This window comes from Apodemus sylvaticus, chromosome 20, assembly GCF_947179515.1.
Source record: "Apodemus sylvaticus chromosome 20, mApoSyl1.1, whole genome shotgun sequence".
In the NCBI taxonomy this organism is placed as follows: domain Eukaryota; kingdom Metazoa; phylum Chordata; class Mammalia; order Rodentia; family Muridae; genus Apodemus; species Apodemus sylvaticus.
Genome location: NC_067491.1, coordinates 27,329,885 through 27,345,399, shown reverse-complemented (window position 1 = coordinate 27,345,399; position 15,515 = coordinate 27,329,885). Strand labels below are relative to the sequence as shown.

The following is a 15,515-nucleotide window of genomic DNA, read 5'->3' as shown; positions in this document are numbered from 1 at the left end:
TATTGCTGCTATTTTAGACTGATGTAAAAATAACAGACAGCTTTGTTCAGAAAGAGTGATATTAAATATTGAAAACAGGGAGCTAGCAAGTATCAAATCATTGTTTCTTCTATTTTATTAATTCTTTGTTGTACTGTCTATTATAATTGGACTTGTAATTGTTTCATTTATTTTGAATAATCTTCAGCTCTAGCAAACTTTCTAAGTTGTAAAGAGTTTCTAAGTTTGTAAAGAGCAATTGAAGTTAGGATTTAATTTATTATAACTTATTTTAAATTAAATACACATGATTGTGTTAAAAGACAAAGTGTTTACCCTGCATACAGAGCCAGTATTATTCACTATTGGCACTCATAAGGTACACAAGGTATCAATATATGGGTAGTTCATGTGTGTTTTGTATAAATATATTGTATCTCATAATTTTATTACAGAATAATGAACTCAAGGACTTTGTGATTTTTGTCAGGTTGATTCATTCATAGCAAGTATATATTAATAATGTATATAATATAATAGTACATCATAAATAGAACTCACAAACAAAAGATATAAGAAGTTTTGAATTTTATTATTCAAAATCAGTTCACAGCAAATCACTCTCTGCTTGAGCCAATATCAAACCAAACATCTCATTCCTAAATGGATCCCAATCCAAATGCATGTATCTCATTAGAGATATCCAGTGCTCTTGGATATTTTTAAATTAGTAAAAGAATCAACACAGTTTTATTTTTGTGAGTTTTTGTCTTTGTTTTGTTTTCTGCATTAAACAATGGAACTCAAGCTTCCTCTTTCAAGACATTCTGCTGGAGAATATTTCTGTCTACAATATTTAAAAGAATAACCAAGGAGACCTATTATGGCGCAGATTTCTGTTTTTTTTTTTTTCATTAGTTCCCTTAAAAATAGAAAAGAATATCTTTCACAGACTCAGATCATGAAGTCATACAAATTCTAAAACTTGTGCCACAAAAATCTGGGTCATTTTTTCTAAAGGTTTAAAAATATTGATGGAGTTTCCTATTAATTGTGAAAATAGTTCTTCCCAAAACCTGAGGTCACAGCAGACTAAAATCCCCACACAAAATAAGTGAGTGGAAACTCTGAGCAGTTGTTTCTGAATAGAGGATGGAAAAGGCTCCATAACCCAGGAGAAGGAGGCCTGGCTTCATCACCTACAGGGGAAAATGAGCTAAAGTCATAACGTACCATACATGCACGCATGTACACAAGCAAGCACACACGCATCAATACATCTAAATTTAAAAAGGTGTGTTTCTGTCAGCAGTGTTGGAAAATTATATTCCCATGCAGCCAGGGCTAACAGCAATTGCTACTGCCAATGTGAATTAGCAAATCACTCTCTGCTTGAGCCAAAATTGAACTAAACACCTCATTTGTAAACGTATCCCAGCCCAAATGCATATCATCACCCAAGTTGGCAATGCTCTTAAGCAGGCAGTTCCCAAATAACCAAATCACAGACGCTGGGGATAAAATGAATGTCACAAACAGAAAGTCGGGAGAAAAAATCTGTACTCATAAAACATAAAGTTTAAACATAGGCTTATCCCATGAGCGATCTGTACATATCAGAGTTGTCTTTTACAGGGATTAGATGAGAAATATCTGAAGTATCAATAATGCTGGCTTTGGAATGCTGTGCTTCCTGATCTAGTTGCATATAAATATGATTTGTAAAAAATATAAATGGATGTGGTTATCATTTTTATTTTTTTATGTGGATTTTAATTTATTATTCTTTTTTAACATTTTTTATTATTTTTTGATATATTTTTATTTATATTTCAAATGATTTCCACTTTTCTGGTTTCCCACTCCCCAAAAGTTTCATAAGCCCTCTTCCCTCCCTCTGTTCCCCCATCCAGCCCTTCCCACTTCCCTGTTCTGGTATTCCCCTACACTGCTACACTGAGTCTTTCCATAACCAGGGGCCACTCCTCATTCTTCTTAGACATCATTTCATGTGTGGATTATGTTTTGGATATTCCAATTTTCTAGGCTAATATCCACTTATTAGTGAGTGCATACCATGATTGATCTTTTGAGACTGGGCTACCTCACTTAGTATGATGTTCTCCAGCTCCATCCATTTGTCTAAGAATTTCATGAATTCATTGTTTCTAATGGCTGAATAGTACTTCATTGTGTGTGTGTGTGTGTATATATATATATATATATATATATATATATATATATATATCACATTTTTTTGTATCCATTCCTCCATTGAGGGATACCTGGGTTCTTTCCAGCTTCTGTCTATTATAAATAGAGCTGGTATGAACATAGTGGAGCACGTATCCTTATTACATGCTGGGGAATCCTCTGGGTATATGCCCAGGAGTGGTATAGCAGTCAGAATCCTCCGGAAGTGATGTGCCCAGTTTTCTGAGGAACCACCAGACGGATTTCCAGAGTGGTTGTACCACTCAAAATAATCCAATGCCTCCTATCAGTTCACTATGGAGTAAAAGTGGTCTTTAATAACAACAAAAACAACAGAAAGCCCACATATACATGGAAACTGAACAATACTCTACTCAATGATAACTTAGTCAAGGAAGAAATAAAGAAAGAAATCAAAGACTTTTTAGAATTTAACAAAAATGAAGGCACAACATACTCAAATTTATGGGATACAATGAAAGTAGTGCTAAAAGGAAAACTCATAGCTTTGAGTGCCTCCAAAAAGAAATTGGAGAGAGCATACACTAGAAGCTTAACGACACACCTGAAAGCTCTGGAACAAAAAGAAGCTAATTCACCCAGGAGGAGAAGAAGACAGGAAATCATCAAACTCAGGGCTGAAATCAATCAAGTAGAAACTAAGAGAACCATACAAAGAATCAACAAAACTAGGAGTTGGTTCTTTGACAAAATCAACAAGATAGATAAACCCTTAGCCAGACTAACCAAAGGGCACAGAGAAAGTATCCAAATTATCAAAATTAGAAATGAAAAGGGAGATATAACAACAGAAACTGAGGAAATTCAAAAAATTATCAGATCCTACTACAAAAAACCTGTACTCAACACAACTGGAGAATCTGGAGGAAATGGACAGTTTCTTAGACAGATACCAAATACCAAAATTAAATCAGGATCAAATAGATCATCTAAACAGACCTATAACCCCTAAAGAAATAGAAGGGGTCATAGAAAGCCTTCCAACTAAAAAAAAAAGCAGAGGACCAGATGCTTTTAATGCAGAATTCTATCAGACCTTCAAAGAAGACTTCAAACCAATACTCTTCAAACCATTCCACCAAATAGAAACAGAAGGAACACTACCCAACTCTTTCTACAAAGCCATAATTATGCTGATACCAAAACCACACAAAGATCCAACAAAGAAAGAGAATTTCAGGCCAATATCCCTTATGAATACTGATGCAAAAAATACTCAATAAAATTCTTCCCCACCGAATCGAATCCAAGAACATATCAAAACTATCATCCACCAGGATCAAGTAGGCTTCATCCCAGGGATGCAGGGATGGTTCAATATATGGAAATCCATCAAGTAATCCACTACATAAACAAACTCAAAGAAAAAAACCACATGATCATTTCACTAGATGCTGAAAAAACATTTGAAAAAATTCAGAATCTTTTCATGCTAAAAGTCTTGGAAAGTACAGGAATTCAAGGCCCGTATCTAAACATAGTAAAAGCAATATACAGCAAGCCAGTAGCCAACATCAAACTAAATGGAGAGAAACTTGAAGCAATCCCACTAAAATCAGGGACTAGACAGGGCTGCCCTCTCTCTCCATATCTTTTCAATATAGTATTTGAGATACTAGCTAGGGCAATTAGACAACATAAGGAGGTCAAAGGGATACAAATTGGAAAGGAAGAAGTCAAACTATCACTATTTGCAGATGATATGATAGTCTACCTAAGTGACCCAAAAAAACTCCACCAGAGAACTCCTACAGCTGATAAACAACTTCAGCAAAGTGGCAGGTTATAAAATCAACTCCAGCAAATCAGAAGCCTTCCTATAATCAAAGCATAAGCAGGCTGAGAAAGAAATTAGGGAAATGGCACCTTTTACAATAGCCACGAACAATATAAAGTACCTTGGTGTGACTCTGACCAAACAAGTGAAAGATATGTATGACAAGAACCTCAAGTCTCTAAAGAAGGAAATAGAAGAAGACCTTTTTTATTATTTTCTATATTCTTTGTTTACATTCCAAATGATTTTCCCTTTATCATTTTTATTTTTATTTAAATACATATTATCTGTATACAAAGCTGAACACATTACACCCCGGGAGGGGAAATACATGAATGGTTACAGTTTCTACATATATTAACATCATTCCCATCTATTTACCGAGTATCAACATAATAATTTATCTTGTACACATACACACTTTTTTCATGGTGCTGTCTGCAACATAAATGACGCTTCAATACTTATGTGGGTAACTTGAGATAGGAAATAGAAGAGTACTGCTTCCTTTCCCCTAACAAGTCCATCACCAGCAAGGATAGATTTGAGTATATAATACTGCCCCTTGGCTTTTAGGTGTCTGTTTTAAAATTATTGGTTCTAATGATAAAGGAGTGTCAAGCTGCTCTCCCCTAGACTATTTCTGAGAAGATGGATTTTGTACTTTGAGGAGAGCCTTCTTCTGAAAAGCAGGGGCTGGAAGTGGACTTTTCACAAAACACAGCCTGTGATTTTGGAGTAATTTCCTCTGCAAATTACTAAGCCTTCATAATTACACCTATAATTATATTGCAAAAAATTACCTTTAATAAAGATAATAGGCACTTTGAGGTGAATTAGATCATGAAAATTTAACACACACTACGTATTATCAATTTTCTTCCTATACTTTTATTCATAAAAATTCTCAGATGTCCTTCATGGAAGGTCAGCTTTTAACTTGGTGAATAAATATAAAAATTCATAATTGCTGGGATAACAAAAACTAAAATCCAAACTGAGCAGCAAGTTCAATGTTAAATTAGTGACATTCTGCATAATAAATGTGTGCCGTACAAGCACATGTGCCTTCTATTTCACTGAGGTTTAATATGATTACCCATTAAATTGAATATAATTAAAATAAAAAGAGGAAAATAAGCATATGCATGCTTCCCGGAATTCAGAGTTTTCAGATACTAATTTTGAAGAACTGAAAGAGAATCTATATGTCTTGGATAACCAAGTGGAATAAAAATAAGTTAGGAAAGGTGATCAAGATCTAGAAGTAATGTACACTAGAAAATTTCATTCAAGTAAACATTGCACACATTAAATTTTCAAATGATAGTATATCCATTCTTTTTTATGCATTCATAAGTCAATAAATATTCACTATGTGTCAGGAAATGTTCTGCAGATAAACTAAACATCACTAACCATATAAACTTTACAGGCCAGAAGCAGCAGTGAAGCCTCCTTGAGCCACTGATGTTATCTACAGAGAAGTTTATGGCTCTTATGATACTTCATCACAAATTCTCCATCACTGCAATCCTCCAAACATCACAGGCCTAAACAAATAGGTCCATGCAACGACAAATGATAGCCCCAAATAAACCTTTTGTCCTAAAGAATGAGTTACTACAGGGGCTAGCTGGAGAGAGGCTTCAGTGGTTAAGAGCACTGGCTGAGCCTCCAGAGAACTCAGGTTCAATTCCCAGTACCCACATGGCAGCTAACAATGGTTTATAATTCCACTTCCAGAGGATTTAATGCCCTCTTATGGCGTCTGAGAGCACATGTGCACACATACATGCAGACAAAACACATATACATGAAAAAATAATGAATTAGTTATCACAGGTAATTTTTTCATTTATTTATTCACTTTATAGCCTGATCACAAACCCACTCTTACACCCTCCCCTTACACAACACTTCTTCCATGTTCCCTCCCCTTCTCTGGGAAGGAGGAGCCCCATCCACCCACCCCTGGCACATGAAATCACTGCAGGAGTTTACAGCTGAGGAGTAAACATGAAACACTAATGTTTCTCTATGTTTTTCCTGCAGCAGTGCTACACCCAACTCTGGCTCTTGTATTACAATTGAATTTACATATTTTATTATTAAATTTACATAAATTCTCAGCACTAGGCAGTAAGAGAATAGTCCAGTCTATAAGGCATCCTTTGTTCCAACAAGATTTGACAACAGAAAACGTAAGCATTTTACTGAATGGAAGGTAGCCATTAAACAGGACTCTAATCCCTGTACAAATGTCTTACCAAAAGGCTGTTTAAAATAATCAGAACTGCAGAGAACACAGAAGTTAGAAAAGGCTCTGGCTCCTTGTTTAAAACTGTAAAATCTTCCTTATCACTCAGTAGCTTTAGCCTGAAATTTGAAGTTTGTTAATTAAATAAGAAACATTAAGACATTTAAATCAAGTTCCATGTATATTCAGAAAGACCAAATGAAAATGAAGCACAGTGGATTAAATGTGTCCTGTTATCAAAAGTAAATAAATAAATAAATACAATTGTTCTTTGTATTTGTTCTCAAGGCAATGCTCATTAAATCTTTCTCTGTCTTCCTAACTTAATAAAATAAAGATCATAGGGAGCTGGGAGCAGGTAATCAAAGCAGCAGAACAATGTCCTCTCTCTGTGGAACAGTTCTTCCTTTAATACTGTAGAGAAGAAAGCCTAGAGAATCAGAGGTTGTCAGCAGCTGAGAGAAATGGTCCTCTTAAGTACTTTAATGTCAGGCTAAACGGAAACCAGTGAACTAGCACAGAAGTCAAAAGAGTCTGAGTCCAGATTTGATACGTGAAAATAAGATGAGTTAGCAGAAAACAGTTCTGACACAATCACCTGCATGTGAAGATCTTCGACAATTAGGTAATTTAAAGAGAAAGTCATAAAAAAAGATGTCACACTTATTCCAAATTTCCCTACAGATCTTTCTTTGACTCTAATGTTTGTATATCTATCAAATTCATTATGCTAATAGAGATAATACCTTTACAGTGCATGAATAAACACAACACATTCTGTACAATCTAACATCAATTAAAATGTACAAGTATGTTAAGTTTTCAAATTCTCAAAGTGAGATTGTGGCACTATGCCCAAATCATGGCAGTACACTGTTGACTGCAGAATAAAACCTCTTTTAAAATGTGTCAATGGCTACCTATAGTAAAATATGTGGTACTTTGTATAGTTTCATTTTTTATTTTCTATTTTCTTTCTTTACATTCCAAATGATTTCCCTTTTCCCAGTTCCCCACAGCCCATATGTCCCAAAAACCTTCTTCTCTCCACCCATTCTCCACCTCCCTCCTTTTTCTCTGTCCTGGTACTCACCTCCAATGCTAGATCAAGCCTTTCCAGGTTCAGGACCCTCTCCTTATTTCTTCAGGGGAGTCATTTGTTATGCAAATTGTGCCTTGGGTATTCAGAGCTTCTGGGATAATTAATATCCACTTATCAGAGATTGCATTCCATGTGTATTCTTTTGTGATTGGGTTCCCTCACTTAGGATGATATTTTCCAGTTCCAACCATTTGCCTAAAAATTTCTTGAATTCATTGTTTTTAATTGCTGAGTAGTATTCCATTGTATAAATATACCACATTTTCTGTATCCATTCTTCCACTGAGGGACATCTGGGTTCTTTCCAGCTTCTGGCTATTATAAATAAGGCTCCTATGAACATAGTGGAGCATGTGTCCATATTGCATGCCAGAGAATCCATTGGGTATATGCCCAGGAGAGGTATAGCAGGGTCCTCTGGAAGTGTCATGTCCAGTTTTCTGAGGAACAACCAGACCGATTTCCATAGTGGTTGTACCATCTTACAATCCCACCAGCAGTGGAGGAGTGTTCCTCTTTCTCTACATCCTTGCCAACACCTGCTGTCTCCTGAGTTTTTGACCTTAGCCATTCTGACTGGTATAAGATGAAATCTCAGGGTTGTTTTGGTTTGCATTTACCTAATGACTAATGATGTTGGACATTTCTTAAGGTGCTTCTCGGCCATCCGAATTTCTTTAGGTAAAAATTCTTTGTTTAGATGAGTACCCCATTTTTCATAGGGTTATGTGGTTCCCTGGGGTCTAACTTCTTGAGTTCATTGTATATATTGGTTATTAGCCCTCTATAAGATGTAGGGTTGGTGAAGATCTTTTCCCAATTTGTTGGTTGCCATTTTGTCCTTTTGACAGTGGCCTTTGCCTTACAGAAACTTTGTAATTTTATGACGTCCCATTTGTCAATTATTGATCTTAGAGCGTAAGGTATTGATGTTCTGTTCAGGAACTTTTCTCCTGTGCCCATGTCCTCAAGGGTTTTTCCCAGTTTCTTTTCTATTAGTTTCACTGTGTCTGATTTTACATGGAGGTCCTTGATCCACTTGGAGTTGAGCTTAGTACAAGGAGATAAGAGTAGATCAATTCACATTCTTCTGCATACTGACCTCCAGTTGAACCAGCACCATTTGTTGAACAGGCTATCTTTTTTCCACTGGATATTTTCCACTCCTTTGTCGAAAATCAAGTGAACATAGGTGTGTGGATTCACTCCTGGGTCTTCAATTCTATTCCATTGATCCACTTGCCTGTCACTGTACCAATACCATGCAGTTTTTAACACTATTGCTCTGTAGTATTGCTTGAGGTCTGGGATACTAATTCCCCCAGAAGTTCTTTTACTGTTGAGAATACTTTTAGCTGTCCTGGATTTTTTGTTATTCCAGATGAGTTTGAGAATTGCTTTTTCTAACTCTGTGAAGAACTGAGTTGGGATTTTGATGGGTTGTGTTGAAGCTGTATATTGCTTTTGGCAAGATGGCCATTTTAACTATATTAATCCTGCCAATCCACGAGCATGGAAGATTTTTCTATTTTCTGAGGTCTTCTTTAATTTCCTTCTTCAGAGACCTGAAGTTCTTGTCATATAGATCTTTCACTTGTTTGGTTAGAGTCACACCAAGATACTTTATGTTGTTTGAGGCTATTGTGAAGGGTGTCATTTCCCTGACTTCTGTCTCAGTCTGCTTATCCTTTGAGTATAGCAAGGCAAATGATTTGCTTGAGTTGATTTTATAGCCAGCCACTTTGCTGAAGTTGTTTATCAGCTATAGGAGTTCTCTTGTGGAGTTTTTTGGGTCACTTAAGTATACTATCATATCATCTGCAAATAGTGATGGTTTGTCTTCTTCCTTTCCAATTTGTATCCCCTTGACATATGTTGTCTAATTGCTCTAGCTAGAACTTCAAGTACTATATTGAAAAGATATGGAGAGAGAGGGCAGCCTTGTCTAGTCCCTGATTTTAGTGGGATTGCTTCAAGTTTCTCTCCATTTAGTTTGATGTTGGCTACCAGTTTGCTGTATATTACTTTAACTATGTTTAGGTATGGGCCTTGAATTCCTGTTCTTTCCAAGACTTTTAGCATGAAAGGATGATGAATTTTGTCAAGTGCATTTTCAGCATCTAATGAAAAGATCATATGGCTTTTTTCTTTGAGTTTGTTTATGTAGTGGATTACTTAATGGATTTCCTTATATTGAAACATCCCTGCATCCCTGGGATAAATCCTACTTGATCATGGTGGATGATCGTTTTGATGTGCTCTTGGATTCAGTTGGCAAGAATTTTATTCAGTATTTTTGCATCGATATTCATAAGGGAAATTGGCCTGAAGTTCCCTTTCTTTATTGGATCTTTGTGTGGCTTTGGTATCAGTGTAATTGTGGCTTCATAGAATGAGTTGGGTAGTGTTCCTTCTCTTTCTATTTTGTGAAATAGTTTGAAGAGAATTGGTGTTAGGTCTTCTTTGAAGGTCTGATAGAATTCTGCACTGAAGCCATCTGGTCCCGTGCTTTTTTTTGGTTGGGAGACTTTCTATGATCCCTTTTATTTCTTTAGGGGTTATGGGACTGTTTAAATGATCTATTTGATCCTGATTTAATTTTGGTGTTTCATATCTGTCTAGGAAACTGTCCATTTCCTCCAGATTCTCCAGTTGTGTTGAGTACAGGCTTTTTGTAGTAGGATCTGATGATTTTTTGAATTTCCTCAGTTTCTGTTGTTATATCTCCCTTTTCATTCCTAATTTTGTTAATCTGGATACTGTCTCAGTGCCTTTTGGTTGGTCTGGCTAGGGGTTTATCTATCTTGTTGATTTTCTCAAAGAACCAGCTGCTGGTTTTGTTGATTCTTTGTATGGCTCTCTTAGTTTCTACTTGATTGGTTTCAGCCCTGAGTTTGATGATTTCCTGTCTTCTACTCCTCCTGGGTGAATTAGCTTCTCTTTGTTCCAGGGCTTTCAGGTGTTTCGTTCAGTTGTTAGTGTATGCACTCTCTATTTTCTTTTTGGAGTCACTCAAGGCTATGAGTTTTCCTCTTAGCCCTGCTTTCAGTGTGTCCCATAAATTTGGGTATGTTGTGTCTTCATTTTTATTAAATTCTAAAAAGTCTTTGATCTCTTTCTTTATTTCTTCCTTGACCAAGGTATCATTGAGTATTGTTCAGTTTCCATGTATATGTGGACTTTCTGTTGTTTTTTTTCACTATTGAAGACCACTTTTACTCCATAGTGATGTGATAGGAGGCATAGGATTATTTTGATCTTCTTATATTTGTTGAGGTCTGTCTTGTGACCAGTTATATGATTGATTTTGGAGAAGGTACCATGAGGTGCTGAGAAAAAGGTACATTCTTTTACTTTAGGATGAAATGTTTTATATATATATATATATATATATATATATATATATATATATATATATATATATATATATAAGTCAAATCTAATTGGTGCAAACTTCCATTAGTTTCACTGTGTCCCTGTTCTGTTTCTGTTTTCCTGATTGGTCCATTGAGCAAAGTGCAGTGTTGAAGTGACCCACAATTATTGTGTTAGGTGCAATGTGTGCTTTGAGCTTTTGTAAAGTTTCTTTTACAACTGACGGTGCCCTTGCATTTGGAGCATAGATGTTCAGGAATGAGAGTTCTTCTTGGTGTAATTTTCCTTTTACCAGCAAGAAGTGTCCCTCCATGTCTCTTTTGATGACTTTAGGTTGAAAGTCAATTTTATGTTATATTAGCGGGGCTACTCTGGCTTGTTTCCTGAGACCATTTGCTTGTAAAATTATTTTCTACCCTTTTCTTCTAAGGTAGTTTTTGTCATTGACACTGAGGTATGTATCCTGTATGCAGCAAAATGTAGGGTCCTGTTTACACATCCACTCTGTTAGTCTATGTCTTTTTACTGGGGAATTGAGTCCATTGATATTAAGAGATATTAAGGAATAGTGATTATTACTTCCTGTCATTTGGGATGTTATTTTTTTTATATACTTGATTGGTTATCTTCTTTGGGGTTTGATGAAAGAATGTTACTATTTTGCTTTTTCCAGGGTGAAGTTTCCCTCCTTGTATTGGTGTTTTTCTCCTAGTATCCTTTGTAGGGCTGGGTTTGTGGAAAGATATTGCATAAACTTGGCTTTGTCATGGGATATCTTGGTTTCTCCATCTATGGTGATTGATAGTTTTGCTGTATAGTAGTTTTGGCTGGCATTTGTGTTCTCTTAGAGTCTGCCTGAAATCTGCCCAGGATCTTCTAGCTTTCATAGTCTCTGGTGAGATGTCTGATGTGATTCTGATAGGTCTTCCTTTATATGTTATTTGGTCTTTTTCTCTTACTGCCTTTAATATTCTTTCTTTGTTTAGTACATTTGGAGTTTTGATTATTATGTGATGGGAGGAATTTTTATTCTGGTCCAGTCTGTTTGGAGTTCTGTAGGCTTCTTGTATATTCTTGGGCATCTCTCTCTTTAGGTTAGGGAAGTTTTCTTCCATAATTTATTGAAGATGTTTTCTGGCCCTTTAAATTGTAAATCTTCACTCTCATCTATGCCTATGATCCTTAGGTTTGGTCTTCTCATTTTGTCCTGGATTTCCTGGATGTTTTGGGTTACAAGCAAGCTTTCTGCATTTTGCATTTTCTTTAACTGTTGAGTCCATGTTTTCTATGGTATCTTCAGCATCTAACATTCTTTCTTCTATCTCTTGTATTCTGTTGTTGATATTTGCATCTATGACCCCTGATTTCTGCCCAATGTTTTCTATCTCCAAAGTTGTCTCCCTTTGTGATTTCTTAGTTGTTTCTAGTTCTGTTTTTAGATCCTGGATTGTTTTGCTCAGCTCCTTCACTGACTTGTTTGTGTTTTCCTTTAATTCTTTAAGAGATTTTTGGGTTTCCTCGTTCATAACCTCAGCCTGTTGACCAAAGTTCTCCTGTATTTCTTTAAGTGATTTTTGCATTTCCTCCTTATTGGCTTTTATCTTTTGACCCGTATTCTCCTGAATTTCTTTTAATGATTTTTCTGTTTCCCTTGTAAGACCTTCTAACTTTTGATCCATTTTCTCCTGAATTTCGTTGAGAGATTTATTTATGTCCTTCATGTGTTCCTCTAATAGCACCATGACCACTGATTTTAAATCCAAATCTTGTTTTTCTGGTGTGTTGGAGTATCCAGGACATGCTGTTAATGTAGAATTGGGTTCAGGTGCTACCATATTGCCTTGATTTCTGTTAGTAACATTCTTACGTTTGCCTTTTGCCATCTAGTTCTCACTGGTGTTAGTTGGTCTTGTTGTCAATGCCAGACTCACCAGTGCAAGCTGCCTCTTCCTAGCTGGCCTCCAGGTGCACAGCTGGCCTCTTGCACTGCCTGGAGATGGGACGCCATGGCCCAGGCTGTTCCTGATCCAGAGGCGGAGACCGAAGCCTTTGTTAGCACTGTGACTCTCTGATATTATGAACAAATTTGGTAATAGAGTAACTTCGTTGCATGATTCCAGCTTTAACTCTTTTTATATGTCATTTCACAAATACAAATTTTCTATTTGCAGAACCACAAACACACCAAACAACATAGTGTAGCACTCTGTTTGGGTTTTATCTTTTGCCATGTCTTGGCTTTCTCAGCATGTAAAGTCTTTTTGACTGGGCTGAAATTCCTTTGTTTATGTTCTAGAGCAGTGAGTCTGCACCTCAAAGTTTGGGCTATGATACTTTTGGTGGTGAAGGACCTTTTAGCAAGGTCAAATATCAGATATTTGCGCTATGATTCATAACAATGGCGAAAATACAGTTATGATGTAGGAACAAAAATAATTTTATAGCTGTGGGTCATCACAACATGAGGAACTATATTAAAGGGTCACAGCATTAGGAAAGTTGAGAACCAGTGGTCTAGAGTGAGGCAGAGTCCGAACTGATGATATAAAATGAAGAGGATAAAATATTTCCTCCCCACTTCCAGATATTCTATTCATGTCACCTAAGTGTGGCCAATTAGACTACTTGGCCAATGTGACACCATCTGAGAAAATCTTGCCAAAGAAGTCAATTAGCAAAGTTTATATATGTTTGTATCCATCTCATCCCAGGCATGATTGCTACTAGCAACTTGCAAGTAGAGGTCAGGATGTTCCTTACCAAGTTCCAGTGGAAGTGCTGACTCCCCCTGACCCCATTAACTTTTTTTCTGATGCAAATTGTCAATAGTGAGATAAGAAATAGTATTCTATAATTTTATTTCCCCTTAAAATCTTATACAGTGAAATGCCCACACAGCTGGAATAATTTCCAATCACCCAAAATACTCCAACTTGTTTATAATTACTTCTAGCGCTTTATGAATGCTTTAATAATAGCAGAAAGAATATTGTCATCCATTTATAAACAACATGGTGCACCTGAGACCACACATAAAAAGAGTGAGTGTGACAAAGCAATGAATGCAACACTTCAAATGCACAAATGTTCAAAGAATGAATGATAGTTTGTTTGCAATGATGGCTCAATGATGTGCTTGCAACACAAGTTTGAAAATCTGAATTAGGGTCCCCAGCAACCACTCAAATCTGGCTATGTGGGCACATGTCATGTCTGTGACCTAGCATGCAGAGGAACAAGAAAGGGAGATCCTAGGAGCTCAATAAGCAGCAAATATAGCCAAAGCAGTGATTTTCAGGATTAGCAAGGGGACACTGTCTCAAAAATGTAGGACAATAACAAAGGAAGATGCCCAAATCAACCTCAGGCCTCCAAAATGCATGTGCACCTGCACTGCCATGCGCATACACATCCACACATCACATTCCACTCAAGAAGAAAGAGGAAGTCAAGAAGGAAGAAGAGGAAACAGTATAAATGGCTAAGAATATTAAGAAGGGAATATTAGATTATGAATAGGAAAGGAGGATGTGTGTCGTCCACCAGGGGAATCTGGATTTTACTCTCCAATTAACAGTATGATAAAAAATATTTTTTATTTAGATATATTTACATCTTTTCTTCCCTTTCGATTCTTCCAGGGATTTTTTCCTTTTTTAAATTGAATATATTCTTCATTTATATTTTAAATGTTATAACCTTTCCCGGTTTCCCCCTCTCAGAAAACCCTCAACCCATCCTCTTATCCCCTGCCTCCATGAGGATGCCCCTCTACCCAACCCTTCCCACCTACACTCCCCCTTGATTTTCCCATGCTGGGGCATCGATCTAGTCTTCATAGGACCAAGGATTCCTTCCACCGATGCATGATAAGCCATTCCCCAGCCACAAATGCAGATGGAACCATGTGCACTCCTTGGTTGATGAATTAGTCCCTGGGAGCCCGGGGGGGGGGGGGGGAGTCAATCAACAGAAAAGCCAACCCCCAGCATCAGATTCTTTGCCATCTACACAGACCAGCAGATAAAAGATTAATACTGAAAATATACAAAGAACTCAAAAACAAAATGGCAGGAAAACAAACGACCCAGTTGAAAATGGGCTAACAAACTCAATGGAGAGTTTTCAAGAGAAGAAACAAAAATGGCCAAGAAATAAATTTGAAAGGGTCCAACATCCTTAGTAATTAGATGAATGAAAATTAAAACCACTTTGAAATTTTAAAGAAAATGAGAAAGAAATAAAATTATATGATAATATAACATGAACAGTGCTAAGTGAGAAGGAGATTGACCAGGGGACCATCAAACATATAAAAATAAGGAGTAGCCTCTTTTAATCACAGTGGTGGCAATGGGATGGAGAGCAAGTGCAGGAAAAGCATTTAAAACTATTCTGAGCATTTGGCTACTTCTTCCAGTAAAAAAAAGCACCTTTTAGTACTATAAATATAAACCAAGGAATTAAGAGAAAAAAATTCTAATTTGTTCACATGGATACAACTTCAAAGATTATAAAAAGTGCTAAGACATATTTAAAATGTCTATGTTGTGACAACATATGTTATCTGCATAACTTCTATATAGTAACCAATAGAGACAGAAAGTTTATGACATTACCTGCTCCAAGACTTCCTTATAGGAAATAGTTGCTTTGGTGTCTGTAACGGGACTATCATAAATGATAGCAATCTTATCCCCTTGGCCATTTTCAATGTGCCGATCAATAGCATTGTAACAAATGTTAAGCATCCCTTCCACAAACCTGAAACACAGTGGAAAGAAAAA

General features: G+C 36.5%; 1 protein-coding gene across 1 annotated transcript in view; it reads right to left on the bottom strand.

The window, feature by feature from the left end:
* Positions 1–15,515, bottom strand: part of Acss3 (acyl-CoA synthetase short chain family member 3) — a 209,998-nt gene that overhangs the window by 159,006 nt on the left and 35,477 nt on the right. The window contains exon 2 of the mRNA XM_052165757.1: positions 15,348–15,492. Coding sequence (XP_052021717.1) covers positions 15,348–15,492 — 145 coding nt within the window. The remainder of the gene's footprint in view (positions 1–15,347; positions 15,493–15,515) is intronic.